Below are 17232 nucleotides of genomic sequence, written 5' to 3'. Positions count from 1 at the left end.
GAAACGGGAGACTATATCTGATAGCAAAAGTCGTCTTGAAACATGATATGTAAATCCTGATTTCTACTAACTACCCAATATGATATACACCTAAGCTGCTTCTATTGTAATCAGACAAGAGATAAACAGCATGCTACCAGTTAGAGCAACACGAGAAGTGATGTTGAAATATAATCTGGGAATCTATCTTCCCAAGGCGTAGCATCTCTTCAGTTACGAGAAACTGTTTTAATTTATTCTTTGTTACAGATCATCCACCTTTTCTCCACATAACGGAATGGACGCTGTGTGCTTATCTTATTGTGCTCATCAGATGCACGTGTATGGTTTCTAGAGAGTGCGGGCCGGATATCACGTACTCAATAAACTCCGAATGGTTTCTTTCGCAGCCGAAATGCTGCAAGAATACTGATAACGATTCTCTTACCCACCGGTCGGATTGTGTTTGGTTTTTTGAAGCCAGTTTAAGGTCGAAAGAACACAAGCAGCCGCTCGGGGCACCAAGCCTGAGACGGGTGCCAGAAACGCCCAAGCCCAAAATTTGAGTCAAGTGCAAGGTCCGATTCCACTCGTCTGCTTTGACCCATGACATCCTGAGTGACGTCATGCGGCCTGCTATTAAATGTAACTGAAGTAAACTATATGTTTGTGAACTATGTTGCTTATTGCAGACATGCCATGATTTCCTTTGAGCAGCAGTTTTGCGACAGCACAGATGTTCCAGACGTCATCAACGTCAGCCAGATGATGCATTATCTGAAGATGGCCTACTACTAAAGCCCGAAACCGGTCACATTTTTAATAAAAGACTGTGCGATCGAGACTGCTGCTTACTAATGTTGCTCAACTGACAGAGCGTTGCTTCCCATAATGTAATCTGAAATTATGACATGGTAACTTAACTATTTACGCGATTAAATAGTGTTTTTTCCTCTCTATGTGAAGCGAGCTAGTAAAAGCCACCTGAGACGGATAGTTTAATTATCTTGACTTATGTTTATTGTATTAGTCAGAAAATGGTCCAAAAATCATAGTTCATAGCAACTGTTATTATTGAAATAAAATTTCATTTAATGTTAACTTTTTATGATATAATTTGGCCAATTGTAGACCGCTTAGAACCCAAGATTATGCAATATTTTACTTCTTATCTTTCCAGAATTACTTCACGCGCTGGCTGATGGTCTGCCTCTGCTCATCTGACAAGCCTCTCATAGTTTGTGGTTTTTGTTGTTGAAAAGAAAGACAGGTTGCAATATTTATATTGCAGACTAAAATTTTCTGTGTCCTGTCTGGTGTCTTCTGTAATGTTTAGTGCACTCAGATTCCTTTTTGTGCCTTCCAGCCGTAGCTTGGAGTTTTCAAATTTGTAAATTAAACTGAAAATTTTCTTGGTTAGCCTACTGGCACTCATTCTGTGAATATGACGGTAAAACTTTAATCTCCTCTTCCTTATTGTGTCGGTTATTGTCTGTATGTTTCTGTACAAATCTTCATTTCTCCCCTTTGCCCAGTTTTGTGGTCCTAAAATGTTTCTGAATATTTTCCCTGCTTTTAAATGGAGCAACTCCTCAAGTCCTCAGTGTGAGTGTGGCGCTGTGTGTCTGACAAGCGACTATGTTGTGAGTGAGTGCAACGCCAGAGAGTACCCAGGACCAAAAACAGGTCTACATGCTGCAATTTGTTGGTTGGATGGCTTAAAATTAGACACTGATATATGAGGATTATGCTTGCCGCCCATGCTGTCTGTGAGTGTCTGTTCGACTAGCTATCTGGTGGTTTTGTCGACGCCCCCTTCTTCCAGTGTTAGAATTACTGTCTGCCTACGGAATCGTAGGCTGTTTCTAAATTCAATGAAAGTAACGACCGTATTAAGATTCCGTGTTGTTCTTATCCTGAGGATCGTTTTCATGTTAAATATTTGCTCTGGGCACGATCTATTTTCTTCTTTTTTAACCCCGCATAGCACTCGCTTGTTGTGTGTTCTGCTTAGCCCTCTTGTTCAGTAGAACTCTGGATATAATTTTGTAGGTGACTGGGAGTAAGGATGTGCCTCGATAATTGTTGGTGTCTGTTCTGTCTCGCTTCTTATGTAGCGGATGGATTACGGTTTTTTCCATCTTTCTGTATTCTTCCCCTCTCCCAGCAATCTTTAATAACCTCTTAAGTAGTTTCAACTGCCCGCTTCCCTTCCAGTTTCCAGATCTCAGCTGATATCCCGTCTACACGTGGTGCTCTGTTGTTTTTCACTACTTTTTTATATGGGAATGAAATAATACGCTCAAGAACCACATGGAACGGACTGGTGAATAGTGGCCCCGAAGTTCATCTGTGCTGCGAAAGCCGGTGCGACCTTATGGTTGGGGGTCATACACAGTTGGTCAGTTGCCTTAGAGAGTTTGGCGTGTTCACTGGTGTCTGGGGAACAGCCTAGCATTCAGTGATTTACATCTGCCAGTTGTGATGGATCACCACTGCGACAAATATGACAGTGTATTTCGAATACCCAAGTTTCTGACGTCGGCGCTGCAACATACGAAAAATGCTTTGTGACTGGTTCTGTAAACTATATTTTCGAACGGTTTTCGCCGTGTATAACGTTATTCGGTTGTCAAAGAATCAAGACGGGTAGGGATAATAGTAACAACATTATTTTGGAGGAAAAAATAAATGTATTTCGATGGCATTTCGTATTTTTAGGGTTCTGTAGCACAATCGGTAAAAACGGAACCCCTGTACGATCACTATGTTTTCTGTCTGCCACTTTGTCCGATTGTTAAAACCCTTTTTCTAATGGTCGGGTACACGTATCGAACTGAAATTTACGTCACTTACTGAGGTCTACGGTCCGTTGGCGGCGTAAAAAATTGTAGCCTCTATGACAACGCAATCAAATGATATGGTCATTTACGTCACATATTTTGACACTCGTCAAAACCTATAAGACACTTCTCGTTGACATAGGATCCTGAAATTTGGCAACAAGCAAGGTTTCATACTACAACTAAGGAAAAAAACGCAAACATTGTTAATTTGCAATTATATCGAACGCAAGAATTTCTTTTGTCATTTCTTATCGGACTGTCCATCTAGAACACCGTTTTCCTCGAGAAAGGACAGACTTATGAAGTTGAAACCTATGTCACACACTAAGGGTTATGGTCATTCGATGTAATAAACGTTAGCTTCTAAGTCAATGCAATCAAAAGATACGGCCATTTATGTCACGTATTTTGATTCAGACTCACTCATCGAAACATATAGGGTACGACCCGTTGGTCTAAAAGCATGGAATTTGGCAAAAAGCAAGGTAAGTGTACAAATAAAGGAAAAATCCGACAATGGTAAATTTGTAATTATATTACAAGAGAAAATGTTTGTCATTTGTTATCTGTTTTCAAACTTGAAATTAAAACTTTCTCGAAAGTGTAGGAGCCGCGCGGAGTGGCCGCGCGGTTTGAGGCGCCACGTAACGAACTGCGCGCCGGAGGTTCGAGCCTTACCACGGGCATGGGTGTGTGTTGTTCTTAGCATAAGTTAGCTTAAGTAGTGTGTAAGTCTAGGGACCGATGATCTCAGCAGTTTGGTTCCTTAGGAATTCACACATTTGAAAGTGTTGGAATCTCTGGGACAGATATCTTGCGAAGATCAATGTCGATAACAGGCAAAAATCATTTAGATTCTCGGCTCCTGGAATGGATGAGCTGTATACGTAATTAAGTGTGTAAGGTGCCCTTAGTGCGCTAGTCCTACTCGCACTTGGCTTTTTTTTTTTTTTTTTTGGTTCACACAAGCTTTTTAGACGCACACTGGATGTGCGCCTGAAGACGCATACGGGTAAAGGAGACTAGCAACGACACGGACGTGAGGCAAACGATAGACATTTATAAGTTCACGCCGAAACAGCTGACAAAAAGATGAAAGTAACGCATGGGCACTAGAACGACGACAGACCTATAACGATAGGCCGAAAAAGTTTTGAGGAAATAAAAATAAGGCTTACGCTAATCATTGGTTCTACGTAGTCTTTAAAGAGCCAAAAGAAGTAGTTATAATAATTAGTAGCTCACCATCGGGGCGTGAGATGTCGGCGCGCAGCGTGTAAGGGCGGCCGTAGACGACCTCGGTGACCTTGCGGTCGTGGTCGAGCAGCTTGAGCGACACCAGCGACGTCTGGTTGTTGGCGTTCCGGAAGCCCGCCTTGCCGCACGTGATGACGTAGAACTTGTCGTTGGCCAGCTCCAGCGTGCGGTGGATGCGCACCGCCACCGGAACCTTCCGCTCCTCCGTCTTCTGCAACACCGCGCCAGCGCTCGGTCAGTAATGCAAAACAGTGCTGATTAACACTGTCACCACCAGCTGAATGTTCATCGCGTTGAACGCCCTAAATATAAACAACAATTAGTACCACCTCTGCTGTTACTACAGTGTGTGTACAAAATGGTTCAAATGGCTCTGAGCACTATGGGCTTAACTTCTAAGGTCATCAGTCCCCTAGAACTTATTAAACCTAACTAACCTAAGGACATCGCATACATCCATGCCCGAGTCAGGATTCGAACCTGTGACCGTAGCGGTCGCACGGTTCCAGACTGTAGCGCCTAGACCGCAATCGCCGACATAGTGTAGGGGTACCAGCCAGCATTCGCCGAGGCACATGGAAAACCGCCTCAAAAACCATCCACAGGTTGGCCGGCACACTGGACCTCGACACTAATCCGCCTTCCCGCTCGTGAAGCAGCGCCTTAGACCGCGCGGCTAGCCCAGCGGGCTTGTTACTAGAGTACTTTTTGCTATCAAAAAAGAGTTACTTGTCTGACGTAACTTTACCGCTGGGCTGTGAGGGGGCTTGTGATTGTTGACACAGACAGGGTGGGAATGCAGATACACTATTTTCCAACATATCTACATGTGCATGACTTTACATCTACGTATATACCGCTCTGCAGCTCGAATGGCCCAGGCGAAGTTCGGAAGATTCAACTGGGAGGTGTTCCCGCATCCTCCATGTTCACCAATCTTGCCCCCGAGTGATTTTTACATCTTGCTCCAGCTCAAAGTTCATCTTGGAAGTAAGCACTTCAACATCGATGATGAATTCAGATCAACAGTGAAAAGCTGGTTAGGAGCACAGGAGCCGACATGGTACAATACTGGTTCGTAAAAACTTGTGTCACGTGACAAAAAAGCTTAGAAAAACATTGTAACTTCCCCCGCCTCCCTCCCTGCACACGTACTTCCATCTCATCGCTAACTGGCTGGCTGCAGCTTCTTATCGCGCACCATTTATTACTGTATTTCCAGTCCATGCGGTGACTGCCCACTTGTTCGTTTCGTGCTTGCGTTTATAGTGAGAAACAAAATGCGGAGAGCCGGCGACTTTAGATGTGCGCACAACACCCGTCGACGCTCTCAGTTCATTCACTCACTGGAAATACGACGGTAAGCAGTTTATAGAATATGTACTTCTTTCAAAACACAGTAGTGAATATAAAAAACCTGAATGAATCTAAAGTTAGTCAGATATTTTAAATAGCTGTGCATCGACCTGTCTTACGTTATAAAGTTTCATTCTTTTTTATTCTACTTGTGTTTCTCCGTTTAAAGCTTTAATGCGAGTTGTTGTTTTTCCTGATCTTTTGTAGACCAGCTGTATAAATGGCAGACAAAAGAAAACGAGACAAATGAGAAAAATAAAGTACACTGTCTTATTTCAAAAGTAATTGGCAGCACTGTTAATTCATTTATCCCGCTGTGAGAATTTATCCCGCTATGAGACAAGTCGGCCAATGTGCGGATGGGCCCCACATATTGCCAAAGTTGTTTCGACTATGCTGCAGAAGTTTCGCTGGGAAGCCCTTACACACCCTCCATACAGTCCTGATCACTCCCCACTCGAGTTTCACATTTTTGGTGCAGTGAAGGACATTCATGGCCGTCGGTTTGCTTCGAACGAAATGGTGCACCCTTGGGAATAGTCATGGTCCGATCGGCAACTGCAATCATTCCTTCCATTACGATAATGACCTTCTTTTCTCACTGTGGGACACATGTATTAGCATTTACGCCGAGTACTTTTGAGATAATAAACAGTTTAATTACGAACTTTTCATATGTCTCGTTCTCATTTGGCCGTCTCTTATAGATTTCAGGAGAAGAAATGAAAAATCCAATTCAATTTCTTACAGACTATTGTGCTCTTTGTTTATTCCGCACATCGGCAAAGCTATACGTAACAATAACTTTCTTTGGTCTATTGCAAATTAGAACAATAAACGAAAAATTGGTTCAAATGGCTCTAAGCACTATGGGACTTAACATCTGAGGCCATCAGTCCACTAGACTTAGAACTAGTTAAACGTAACTAACCTAAGGACATCACACACATCCATACTCGAGGCAGAATTAAAACCTGCGACTGTAGCAGCGGCGCGGTTCCGGACTAAAGAATCTAGAACCACTCGGCCACAGCGGTCGGGTAACAATAAACGACATGGAGCGGACAATCTTATCGTATCTACAATACATTTGCTTCCTCAAATATGGAAATGAATTCCTCTAACTATGCGCTATATATCGCACCTAGAAGTGGAGGAGGAAACGAAATGAAACTTCACAGGTTGAGAGGGTAGGTGACGTTATTTGAGAAAAAAAAAGCGCTCCGTCTTCAGGCCACGAGTGGCCTACCGAGACCATCCGACCGCCGTGTCATCCCCAGTGGAGGATGCGGATAGGAGGGGCGTGGGGTCAGCACACCGCTCTCCCGGTCGTTATGATGGTACTCTTGACCGAAGCCGCTACTATTAGGTCGAGTACCTCTTCAATTGGCATCACGAGGCTGAGTGCACCCTGAAAAATGGCAACAGCGCATGGCGGCCTGGATGGTCACCCATCCATGTGCCGTCCACCCCCGACAGCGCTTAACTTCGTTGATCTCACGGGAACCGGTGTATCCACTGCGGCAAGGCCGTTGCCTAGCGATTACAACGAAAGACAAATATCCAAAGAACTTGTCAATATGAGCTCATGAATCACTATGGTGTTTCACCCTCTCTGGCCTGGATGCATGCATACATGCAGTGATTCGGTTGGGAAGAGTGCCATCCAGTCGTTTTAACCTCTGCTGCAGCAAGCTGTTCCACAGCTGTTATAACCAGTCCTAGATGCCCTGGATACTGGCTACTGAGATGGAGTTGATATCAGAGCTTATATGTTCTATCGGTTAAAAATCTGGGATCTCACTGCCCACATAGGGACCTCAACATCAAGCAGACTTCATGGACGTACGTGCCGTGTGTGGACTGTTGAAAAATTACACCACAGTACAGGGCGTCCCAAAAAGAATGACCCTATTTTAAACAGAATTATTTTTGAACGGCCAGTGTCGGTTGGTCACAGCCAGTGTGTTCCCTGCCGCCGTTATAAGCAGCTGCCAGCAGCAAGTCGTATACTCCTAGCTGACTTATTTGTTACATAGTTTAATTCTTAATTTATTTGCGTGTTTTTCGGTACTTGAATTGTTTAATTCATAGATATCGGGCGTATTATAGTATTTGAGAGTTGTAGCATTGCGTTTTAGTACCTGAATAGTATAAACTTGCGTAGTCAATTGTCTTCTGTTTTTGTTTTGAACGGCCAGTGTCGGTTGGTCACAGCCAGTGTGCTCCCTCCCGCCGTTGGATAAGCAGCTGCCAGCAGCAAGTCGTATACTTCTAGCTCACTTATTTGTTACATAGTTTCGTATAGGGGGTGTGATTTCGAGTTTTAGTTACTGTAATCGTAAATTCAGGCAGACTGTAGCGCAGTCGTTAGGCATTTGTACAGGTTAGTTCATACATTCATTGCGTGTTTCCCTTGCATTATCTAGGCATGGACTCGTGTTTCAGTAACTGTTGTTCAGCATCGATTAGAATGGACGGGGACTGTGATTGCTGTGTTCGGATGAGGGCTGAGTTGGCATCCCTTCGCTCACAGCTGCAGGCGGCGCTGACTTCGGTCGCGCAGCTTGAGGCTGTTGCCAATGGGCACCACTGTGGGGAGCCGGACTTGGGTATCACGGGGATGTCAACCTCGTCCCATCTGTCCCCACATCGGTCTGCTGCTGTGGTTGCCCCGGTTGCTGCCCGCAGTGGAGCTGAGCCCTCGCCTGTGGTTGATTGGGAGGTCGTTCCAAGGCGTGGCAGGCAGCGAAAGACGTCCCCGGAGACTGATCAGAAAGCCTCCCCGGTGCGTCTGACAAACAGGTTTCAGGTACTGTCTCTGGCTGAGCCAGATGCAGCTGCCTGCCCTGTTTCAGAGGATTTCTCAGCCTTCAAGGTCCAGGCAATCGCAGAGGGTGGGCTTATTGGTAATTGGGAGCTCCAATGTTAGGCGCGTAATGGGGCCCCTTAGGGATATGGCGGCTAAGGAGGGGAAGAAATCCAGTCTGCACTCCATGTGCATTCCGGGTGGAGTCATTCCTGATGTGGAAAGGGTCCTTCCGGATGCCATGAAGAGCACAGGGTTCAGCCAGCTGCAGGTGGTGGCACATGTCGGCACTAAGGACGTGTGTCGCTTTGGATCTGAGGAAATTCTCTCTGGATTCCAGCGGCTATCTGATTTGGTGAAGGCTGCCGGTCTTGCTTACGAGATGAAGGCAGATCTCGCCATCTGCAGCATCGTTGACAGAACCGACTGCGGACCTTTGGTGCAGAGCCGGGTTGAGGGTCTGGATCAGATGCTCAGACGATTTTGCGACCGTGTTGGCTGCAGATTTCTTGACTTGCGCCATAGGGTGGTGGGGTTTCGGGTTCCGCTGAATAGGTCAGGAGTTCACTACACTCAGCTGGCGGCTACACGGGTAGCGGAGGAGGCTGTGTGGCGTGGAGTGGGCGGTTTTTTTATGTTAGAAGGCCTCGGGAAAGTACGGGGTGGGCTGCAGTCTCAAAGGGTGCATGGCAAATACAGGACGTGGTTGGATCAAGGAACAGTCGGAATTGTAGTACTTGTGCTGGGAAAGTCCCTGAGCTTCAAGCGCTAACAGAAAGCACAGAAGCTGAAATCGTTATAGGTACAGAAAGCTGGCTAAAGCCTGAAATAAGTTCAGCAGAAATTTTTACGAAGTCTCAGACGGTGTTCAGGAAAGATAGATTAGGCAGAACTGGTGGTGGAGTGTTTATGTCTATCAGTAGTGGTTTATCTTGTAGTGAAGTCGAAGTAGATACTCCGTGCGAATTGGTATGGGTGGAGGTTATACTTAACAGCCGAACGAAGTTAATAATTGGCTCCTTCTACCGACCCCCAGACTCCAATGATATAGTTGCTGAACAGTTCAGAGAAAATTTGAGTCTCGTAACAAATAAATACCCCACTCATACGGCTATAGTTGGTAGGGACTTCAACCTTCCCTCGATATGTTGGCAAAAATACTTGTTCAAAACCGGTGGTAGGCAGAAAACATCTTCCGAGATTGTCCTAAATGCTTTCTCCGAAAATTATTTCGAGCAGTTAGTCCACGAACCCACGCGAATTGTAAATGGTTGCGAAAACACGCTTGAACTCTTAGCCACAAACAATCCAGAGCTAATACAGAGCATCATGACTGATACATGGATTAGTGATCACAAGGTCGTTGTAGCTAGGCTCAATGCCGTTTCTTCCAAATGCACCAGAAACAAACGAAAATAATTTTATTTAAAAAAGCGGATAAAATGTCACTAGAAACCTTCCTAAGAGACAATCTCCATTCCTTCCGAACTGACTATGCAAATGTAGACGAGATGTGGCTCAAATTCAAGGATATAGTAGCAACAGCAATTGAGAGATTCACACCTCATAAATTGGCAAGTGATGGAACTGATCCCCCATGGTACACGAAACAGGTCCGAACGCTGTTGCAGAGGCAATGGAAAAAGCATGCGAAGTTCAGAAGAACGCGAAATCCCGAAGATTGGCTAAAATTTACAGACGCGCGAAATTTGGCACGGACTTCAAAGCGAGATGCCTTTAATAGGTTCCACAACGAAACATTGTCTCGAAATTTGGTAGAAAATCCGAAGAAATTCTGGTCGTATGTAAAGTACACAAGCGGCAAGACGCAGTCAATACCTTCGCTGCGCAGTGCCGATGGTACTGTTACCGGCGACTGTGTCGCTAAAGCGGAGTTATTGAACGCAGTTTTCCGAAATTCCTTCACCAGGGAAGACGAATGGAATATTCCAGAATTTGAAACACGAACAGCTGCTAGCATGAGTTTCTTAGAAGTAGATACCTTAGGGGTTGCGAAGCAACTCAAATCGCTTGATACGGGCAAGTCTTCAGGTCCAGATTGTATACCGATTAGGTTCCTTTCAGATTACGCTGATATAATAGCTACCTAATTAGCAATCATACACAACCGCTCGCTCACCGATAGATCTGTACCTACAGATTGGAAAATTGCGCAGGTCACACCAGTGTTTAAGAAGGGTAGTAGGAGTAATCCATCGAACTACAGACCTATATCATTGACGTCGGTTTGCAGTAGGGTTTTGGAGCATATACTGTATTCAAACATTATGAATCACCTCGAAGGGAACGATCTATTGATACGTGATCAGCATGGTTTCAGAAAACATCGTTCTTGTGCAACGCAACTAGCTCTTTATTCGCACGAAGTAATGGCCGCTATCGACAGGGGATCTCAAGTTGATTCCGTATTTCTGGATTTCCGGAAAGCTTTTGACACCGTTCCTCACAAGCGACTTCTAATCAAGCTACGGGCCTATGGAGTATCGTCTCAGTTGTGCGACTGGATTCGTGATTTCGTGTCAGGAAGGTCGCAGTTCGTAGTAATAGACGGCAAATCATCGAGTAAAACTGAAGTAATATCAGGTGTTCCCCAGGGAAGCGTCCTGGGACCTCTGCTGTTCCTGATCTATATAGATGACCTGGGTGACAATCTGAGCAGTTCTCTTAGGTTGTTCGCAGATGATGCTGTAATTTACCGTCTAGTAAGGTCATCCGAAGACCAGTATCAGTTGCAAAGCGATTTAGAAAAGATTGCTGTATGGTGTGGCAGGTGGCAGTTGACGCTAAATAACGAAAGGTGTGAGGTGATCCACATGAATTCCAAAAGAAATGCGTTGGAATTCGATTACTCGATAAATAGTACAATTCTCAAGGCTGTCAATTCAACTAAGTACCTGGGTGTTAAAATTACGAACAACTTCAGTTGGAAAGACCACATAGATAATATTGTGGGGAAGGCGAGCCAAAGGTTGCGTTTCATTGGCAGGCCACTTAGAAGATGCAACAAGTCCACTAAAGAGACAGTTTACACTACACTCGTCCGTCCTCTGTTAGAATATTGCTGCGCGGTGTGGGATCCTTACCAGGTGGGATTGACGGAGGACATCGAAAGGGTGCAAAAAAGAGCAGTTCGTTTTGTATTATCACGTAATAGGGGAGAGAGTGTGGCAGATATGATACGCGTGTTGGGATGGAAGCCATTAAAGCAAAGACGTTTTTCGTCGCGGCGAGATCTATTTACGAAATTTCAGTAACCAACTTTCTCTTCCGAATGCGAAAATATTTTTTGAGCCCAACCTACATAGGTAGGAATGATCATCAAAACAAAATAAGAGAAATCAGAGCTCGAACAGAAAGGTTTAGGTGTTCGTTTTTCCCGCGCGCTGTTCGGGAGTGGAATGGTAGAGAGATAATATGCTTGTGGTTCGATGAACCCTCTGCCAAGCACTTAAATGTGAATTGCAGAGTAATCATGTAAATGTAGATGTAGATGTATTAGGAAGAAGGGCTTAACACCAACAAATTGATACTAAATTACTCACAAGGGAATCTCCCCATCGCACCCCCCTCAGATTTAGTTATAAAATGGCGCAGTGGATAGGCCCTGAAAAACTGAACACGGATCAATCGAGAAAACAGGAAGACGTTGTGTGGAACTATGAAAAAAATAATCAAAATATACAAACTGAGTAGCCCACGCGCAAGATAGGCAACATCAAGGTGACTCTGAGCTCAGTAGTGCCGTGGTTAGCGTGAGCAGCTGCCGAACGAGAGGTCCTTGATTCAAGTCTTCCCTCTAGTGAAAAGTTTAATTTTTTTATTTTCAGTTTATGTGACAGACTCTTATGTTTTCATCACTTGTTTGGGAGTGATTATCACATCCACAAGAAAACCTAAATCGGGCAAGGTAGAAGAATCTTTTTACCCATTCGCCAAGTGTACAAGTTAGGTGGGTCGACAACATATTCCTGTCATGTGAAGCACATGCCGTCACCGGTGTCGTATAGAATATATCAGACGTGATTTCCTGTGGAGGAATCGGTTGACCCATGACCTTGCGATCAAATATTTTCGGTTCCCGTTGGAGAGGCACGTGCTTTCGTCTACTAATCACACGGTTTTGCGATGCGGTCGTAAAACACAGACACTAAACTTATTAGAGTGATCAGAGACGTCAATGAACGAACGGAAGGATCATAACTTTGCGAAAATAAAGAAAATAAACTTTTCACTCGAGGGAAGACTTGAACCAAGGACCTCTCGTCGGTAGCTGCTCACGCTAACCACGAGACCAAGGCACTACTGAGCTCACATTCTCCTTGATGTTGCCTATCTTGCACATGGACTACTCAGTTTGTATATTTTGCATATTTTTTCGTAGTTCCACAGAACTTCTTCCTGTTTTCTAGATTGATCTGCGTTCAGTTTTTCAAGGCCTATCCACTGTGCCAACTCATAACTAAATCTGAGGGGGGTGCGATGGGGAGGTTCCCTTGTCAGAAAAGACAGAAGTTTATAAAAATCCATCATAAATGTTCAATATGTCCTCCATTGGCTGCACGGACGACATCTAGCCGACAGCCGAATTCATCCCAAACTGAGCGTAACGTGTCTTCTGTCACTGAAGCCACAGCAGCTGATATTCTGGGTTTTAGTTTATCAATGTCACGAGGTAAGGGAGGAACGTAAACATATTGTTTAACATATCCCCATAAGAAGAAATCACATGGTATTAAGTCAGGGACCTAGGAGGCCAAGAGCGTAAAGCCTGGTCTCGCAGTCCTGTACGCCCCGAGTCCCATGAGAAAGACAGGCCGCGGCGCGTACGTCACGAAGGTAGCCATGAACTCAGTCGCTCGCTCAGCTCAAAAGACAAAATGCGTTTCTGAACCTGTTAACTTGCAGCTGGGCGTGTAAGTACTAACTAGAATTGCATCTTCCACTGAAATATCCTATTATGAAGTCTTACTGATTAACATTACTACAGCAAAATTTAATTTAAGATCAATACTCGATTTAAATGGTATAACGGCTTGTTTATAGCTTTTAGTCTCTTCTGATTAACAGTACTCATTACATGCTGGAAGTGGTGCCTTATCCAACTGAAAATCATTTTCGCATGATTTTATTTTATTGTACGCCATTACAGCCATATTCGTTTGTACGGATACTCCTAGCTACGAGTTAACAGGTGTAGAAACGTCGTTTTTCTGCTGATTTGAGCGAGCAACGGAGCGCAGGACTGCCTCCGTGACGTACGCGCCGCGACCTGTCTTTCTCGGAGGCCTCGTGTGTGCCCTATCCAACGTTAAATCACGTTGGCATTGAGGAAACTGCGCACGTTGTTGTGCCAGTGCGGTGGTGCTCCATCTTGCTCATAGATGAAATTGTCAGAGTCAGGTTGTGGGAATAACCAGTTCCGTAGCACTGCAAGATATGATGGTCCTGTATGTCCTCGAATGCGGGGCCGGTCAGGACTTTTGCCTTTATAGTGACACACTGTTTCTTCAAACTGTTTATACCACTGTCGAATGTTCTTTGGTGATGGTGGTTCAGCACGAAATCGTATATGAAACCCCACTGAACTTCGATCACTGACTGAGTAGGACTAAATTCGATAACACAATACGCCTTCTGTTGCGCGGACGCCATATTGCTCGAGACTGGCTGCACGCTCCAGGTCAGCGCTCGTAGCGACATCTAGTGGATTTTTTCTGAAACCCTAGACCATGCCGATTACATCTAGCGCTGTTTCAGTTACCTTGTGATATTTGTCTCAGTATTATTAAACGTTAAAATGGGGTCATTCTTTTTGGGATACCATGTTCTGTCGCATGAGAGGAAACACACGAGGGCCAGGATATCTGTTACGAACTGTTATGCTGTCACAGTTCACTCTATCACTACCGGCCGTGACCCAAGTCAAACCCGATGGTTCTCCGGCGCCATGACAGGTGTGCATCTCCAAAATATTGGAAGAATGTAACTAGTGCAGAATGGCGATTCGTGTTTGAGCACAATGCGACGCCTTTCATTAGCGGCCCACGCTTCCTGGGCAGTGCGCCACACAAAACACAGCCGTTTGTGTTTTGGTGTTAACGGCAGGCCGCACATGAGACGATTCCATAGTTTTACTGCTGCTACTTTCCGACCAGGCGTTTGGGATGGTGCATAACGTTGCACAGAACCCATTACTTGTTCTCGGATGGCAGGTGCAGACGTGTAGGGGTTGCGGGATGTGTGGTGCACAATACAGTAGTGCCCCATCGTGGTGGTCAGATGTGGTTGACTGGAACCTTGACGACGAGTATGTCTGCTCTCACGTTCTCATCCAGTCCAAGACTGGGCCACTGTCATATCTGAACACCCTACAAATTTGAATATGGCACGATTCGAACGACCGGCAAGATGGAGACATACACTGAAGAGCCAAAGAAACTAGTATACCTCCTTAATATCGTGTAGGGCCCCGACGAGCACGCAGAGGTGCCGCAACCAGACGTGGCATGGACTCGATAAATGTCTGAAGTAGTGCTGGAGGGAATCGACACCACGAATCCTGCAGGAGGCTGTCTATAAATCCGTAAGACTACGAGGAGGTGGAGATCACTTCTGAGCAGCACGTTGCAAGGCATCCGAGATACGCTCAATAATGTTCATACCTGGGGAGTTTGGTGGCCAGCGGAAGTGTTTACACTCAGAAGAGTGTTCCTGGAGGCACTGTGTAGCCATTCTGGATGTGTGGAGTGTAGCATTGTCCTGTTGGAATGCACAATGGACATGAATGGATGCTGGTGATCATACAGGATGCTTACGTACGTGTCGCCTGTCACAGCCGTATCAAGACGTGGCAGGGGTCATATACCACGCCAACTGCACACGCCCCACAACATTACAGAGCCTCCACTAGCTTGAACAGTCCCTTACTGACATATAGAGTCCATGGATTCATAAAGTTGTCTCCATACACGTACGCGTCCATCCGCTCGATACAATTTGAAACGAGACTCGTCCGACCAGGCAACATATTTAAAGTCATCAACAGTCCAATGTCGGTGTTGACAGGCCCAGCCGAGGCGTAAAGCTTTGTGTCGTGCAGTCATCAAGGGTATACAAGTCGGCCTTCGGCTCCGAAAGCCCGTATCGATTATGTTTCATTGGATGGTTCGTACGCTGACATTTGTTGATGGTCCAGCAATGAAATCTGCAGCAATTTGCGGAAGGGTTCCACTTCTGTCACGTTGAACGATTCTCTTCAGTCGTCTTTGACCCCATTCTTGCGGGATCTTTTTCCGGCGGCAGCGATGACGGAGATTTTATGTTTTACCTGATTCCTGATATTGACAGTACACTCGTGAAATGGTCATACGGAAAAATCCCCACTTTATCGCTACCTATGAGATACTGTGTACCACGCTGGTGCGCCGACTTAACTCCACGTTCAAACTCACTTAAGTCTTGACAATCTGTCATTGTAGCAGACACTTGTCATGTACAGGCGTTGCCACCGCAGCGCCGTATTCTGCCTGTTTACATCATATCTCTGTATTTGAATACGCTTTCCTATACCAGTTTCTCTGGCGCTTCAGTCTAGCAGAAGGACCGTTCACCTGGTCGTGTCAATGTGCAAGAGTTTCCATTGGCCGATGCTGGAAATCTGTCTTGTATTAGAAGAGATTCTCTGCCTTCCTCCACATGCCAAGCCATTACTGATTAACCATGACAAAACACGTGAGAATAGGAATTAATTAAACTTGTTATTATTGGTCAGCACTCACAGGGCATACTGCAATTGGCTGGCGACATTCCTACGTCGGCAATAATAGCCAGGTTTCAGAGAGTAAAGCCAGAACACACTGGCGGTACAGAGATTGAAGTGAACACACTTGCTGCTGAGATGTCAAAGATACATTCGCTTCAGGAGTGCTATCGAGAATGTACTTCACTTTAGTCAACCAGAGAGAGAGAGAGAGAGAGAGAGAGAGAGAGAGAGAGAGAGAGGCCACCAACTTAAGCCACCCATTTACTGGCCGACGAGTCGGCCAACCTGTCGTCCCCCGCACCCTTGCGTGGTAGGTCGAATCGACTTGGAAGTTTAGCACCTGAGAAGATGTTATGCAGGTGCACATCTGTCACTGCTTCCCACCGACATTTCCATTTTTCAAGGGGTTTGAAATCCTTAGCAACCATGTCAGCAGCAGCGCACAGAGCTGGATGGAGCCGGCCGCTGTGACCGAGCGGTTCTAGGCGCTTCAGTCCGGAGCCGCGCTGCTGCTACGGTCGCAGGTTCGAATCGTGCCTCGGACATGGATGTGTGTGTTGTCTTTAGATTAGTTACGTTCAAGTAGTTCTAAGTCTAGCGGACTGATGATCTAAGATGTTAAATCCCATAGTGCTCAGAGCCATTTGAACCAGTTTTAGTTGTATGTGGTGATTTCAGTCTCTTACGATTTAAAAGTGGCAGGTCGCTATGCACGGGTAGGGGAGAATTCCTGGAGATCTTGAGGAATTCCCTCATAGGGGCAGTACATCTGCGTAGAGCAGGAGGCATTATGCCAGTTAACAGTGGAAGCCAATAAACTGGGGTAGATCTGATTGCGCCAGATATTATGCGCATTGTCGTATTCAGCTGGGTGTCAACAAGCCTTGTATGATGACTGTTCATCCAAACAGGTGCACAATACTCAGCACTTGAGTACACGAAGCCCAGAGCTGAAGATCACAGAGTGGTTGCTGAAGACCCTCAGGTAGTTCCGCGTAGCTTACGGAGGATGTTGTTTCGAGTCCTCAACTCTTGAGATAAGTTAAGAAGATGTTGTTTGAAGCATAGTGTACGGCCCAGGATGACACCAAGATATTTTGGGTTCCAATTATGACGAAGAATTCTGTCTCTGAAACTTACTTCCAGTTTTACGTTCGCCAACCGTCCGTAGGTTTAACTTTAAAATACCCTACACGTGCCTC

General features: G+C 45.4%; 1 protein-coding gene across 1 annotated transcript in view; it reads right to left on the bottom strand.

The window, feature by feature from the left end:
* LOC126094700 (uncharacterized) overlaps positions 1–17232 on the bottom strand; it is a 477763-nt gene that overhangs the window by 54181 nt on the left and 406350 nt on the right. The window contains exon 4 of the mRNA XM_049909228.1: positions 4071–4293. Within this exon, the coding sequence (XP_049765185.1) occupies positions 4071–4293 (223 nt within the window). The remainder of the gene's footprint in view (positions 1–4070; positions 4294–17232) is intronic.

Source organism: Schistocerca cancellata, chromosome 8, assembly GCF_023864275.1.
Source record: "Schistocerca cancellata isolate TAMUIC-IGC-003103 chromosome 8, iqSchCanc2.1, whole genome shotgun sequence".
Taxonomy (NCBI): domain Eukaryota; kingdom Metazoa; phylum Arthropoda; class Insecta; order Orthoptera; family Acrididae; genus Schistocerca; species Schistocerca cancellata.
This window is presented reverse-complemented; position numbering and strand designations above follow the sequence as displayed.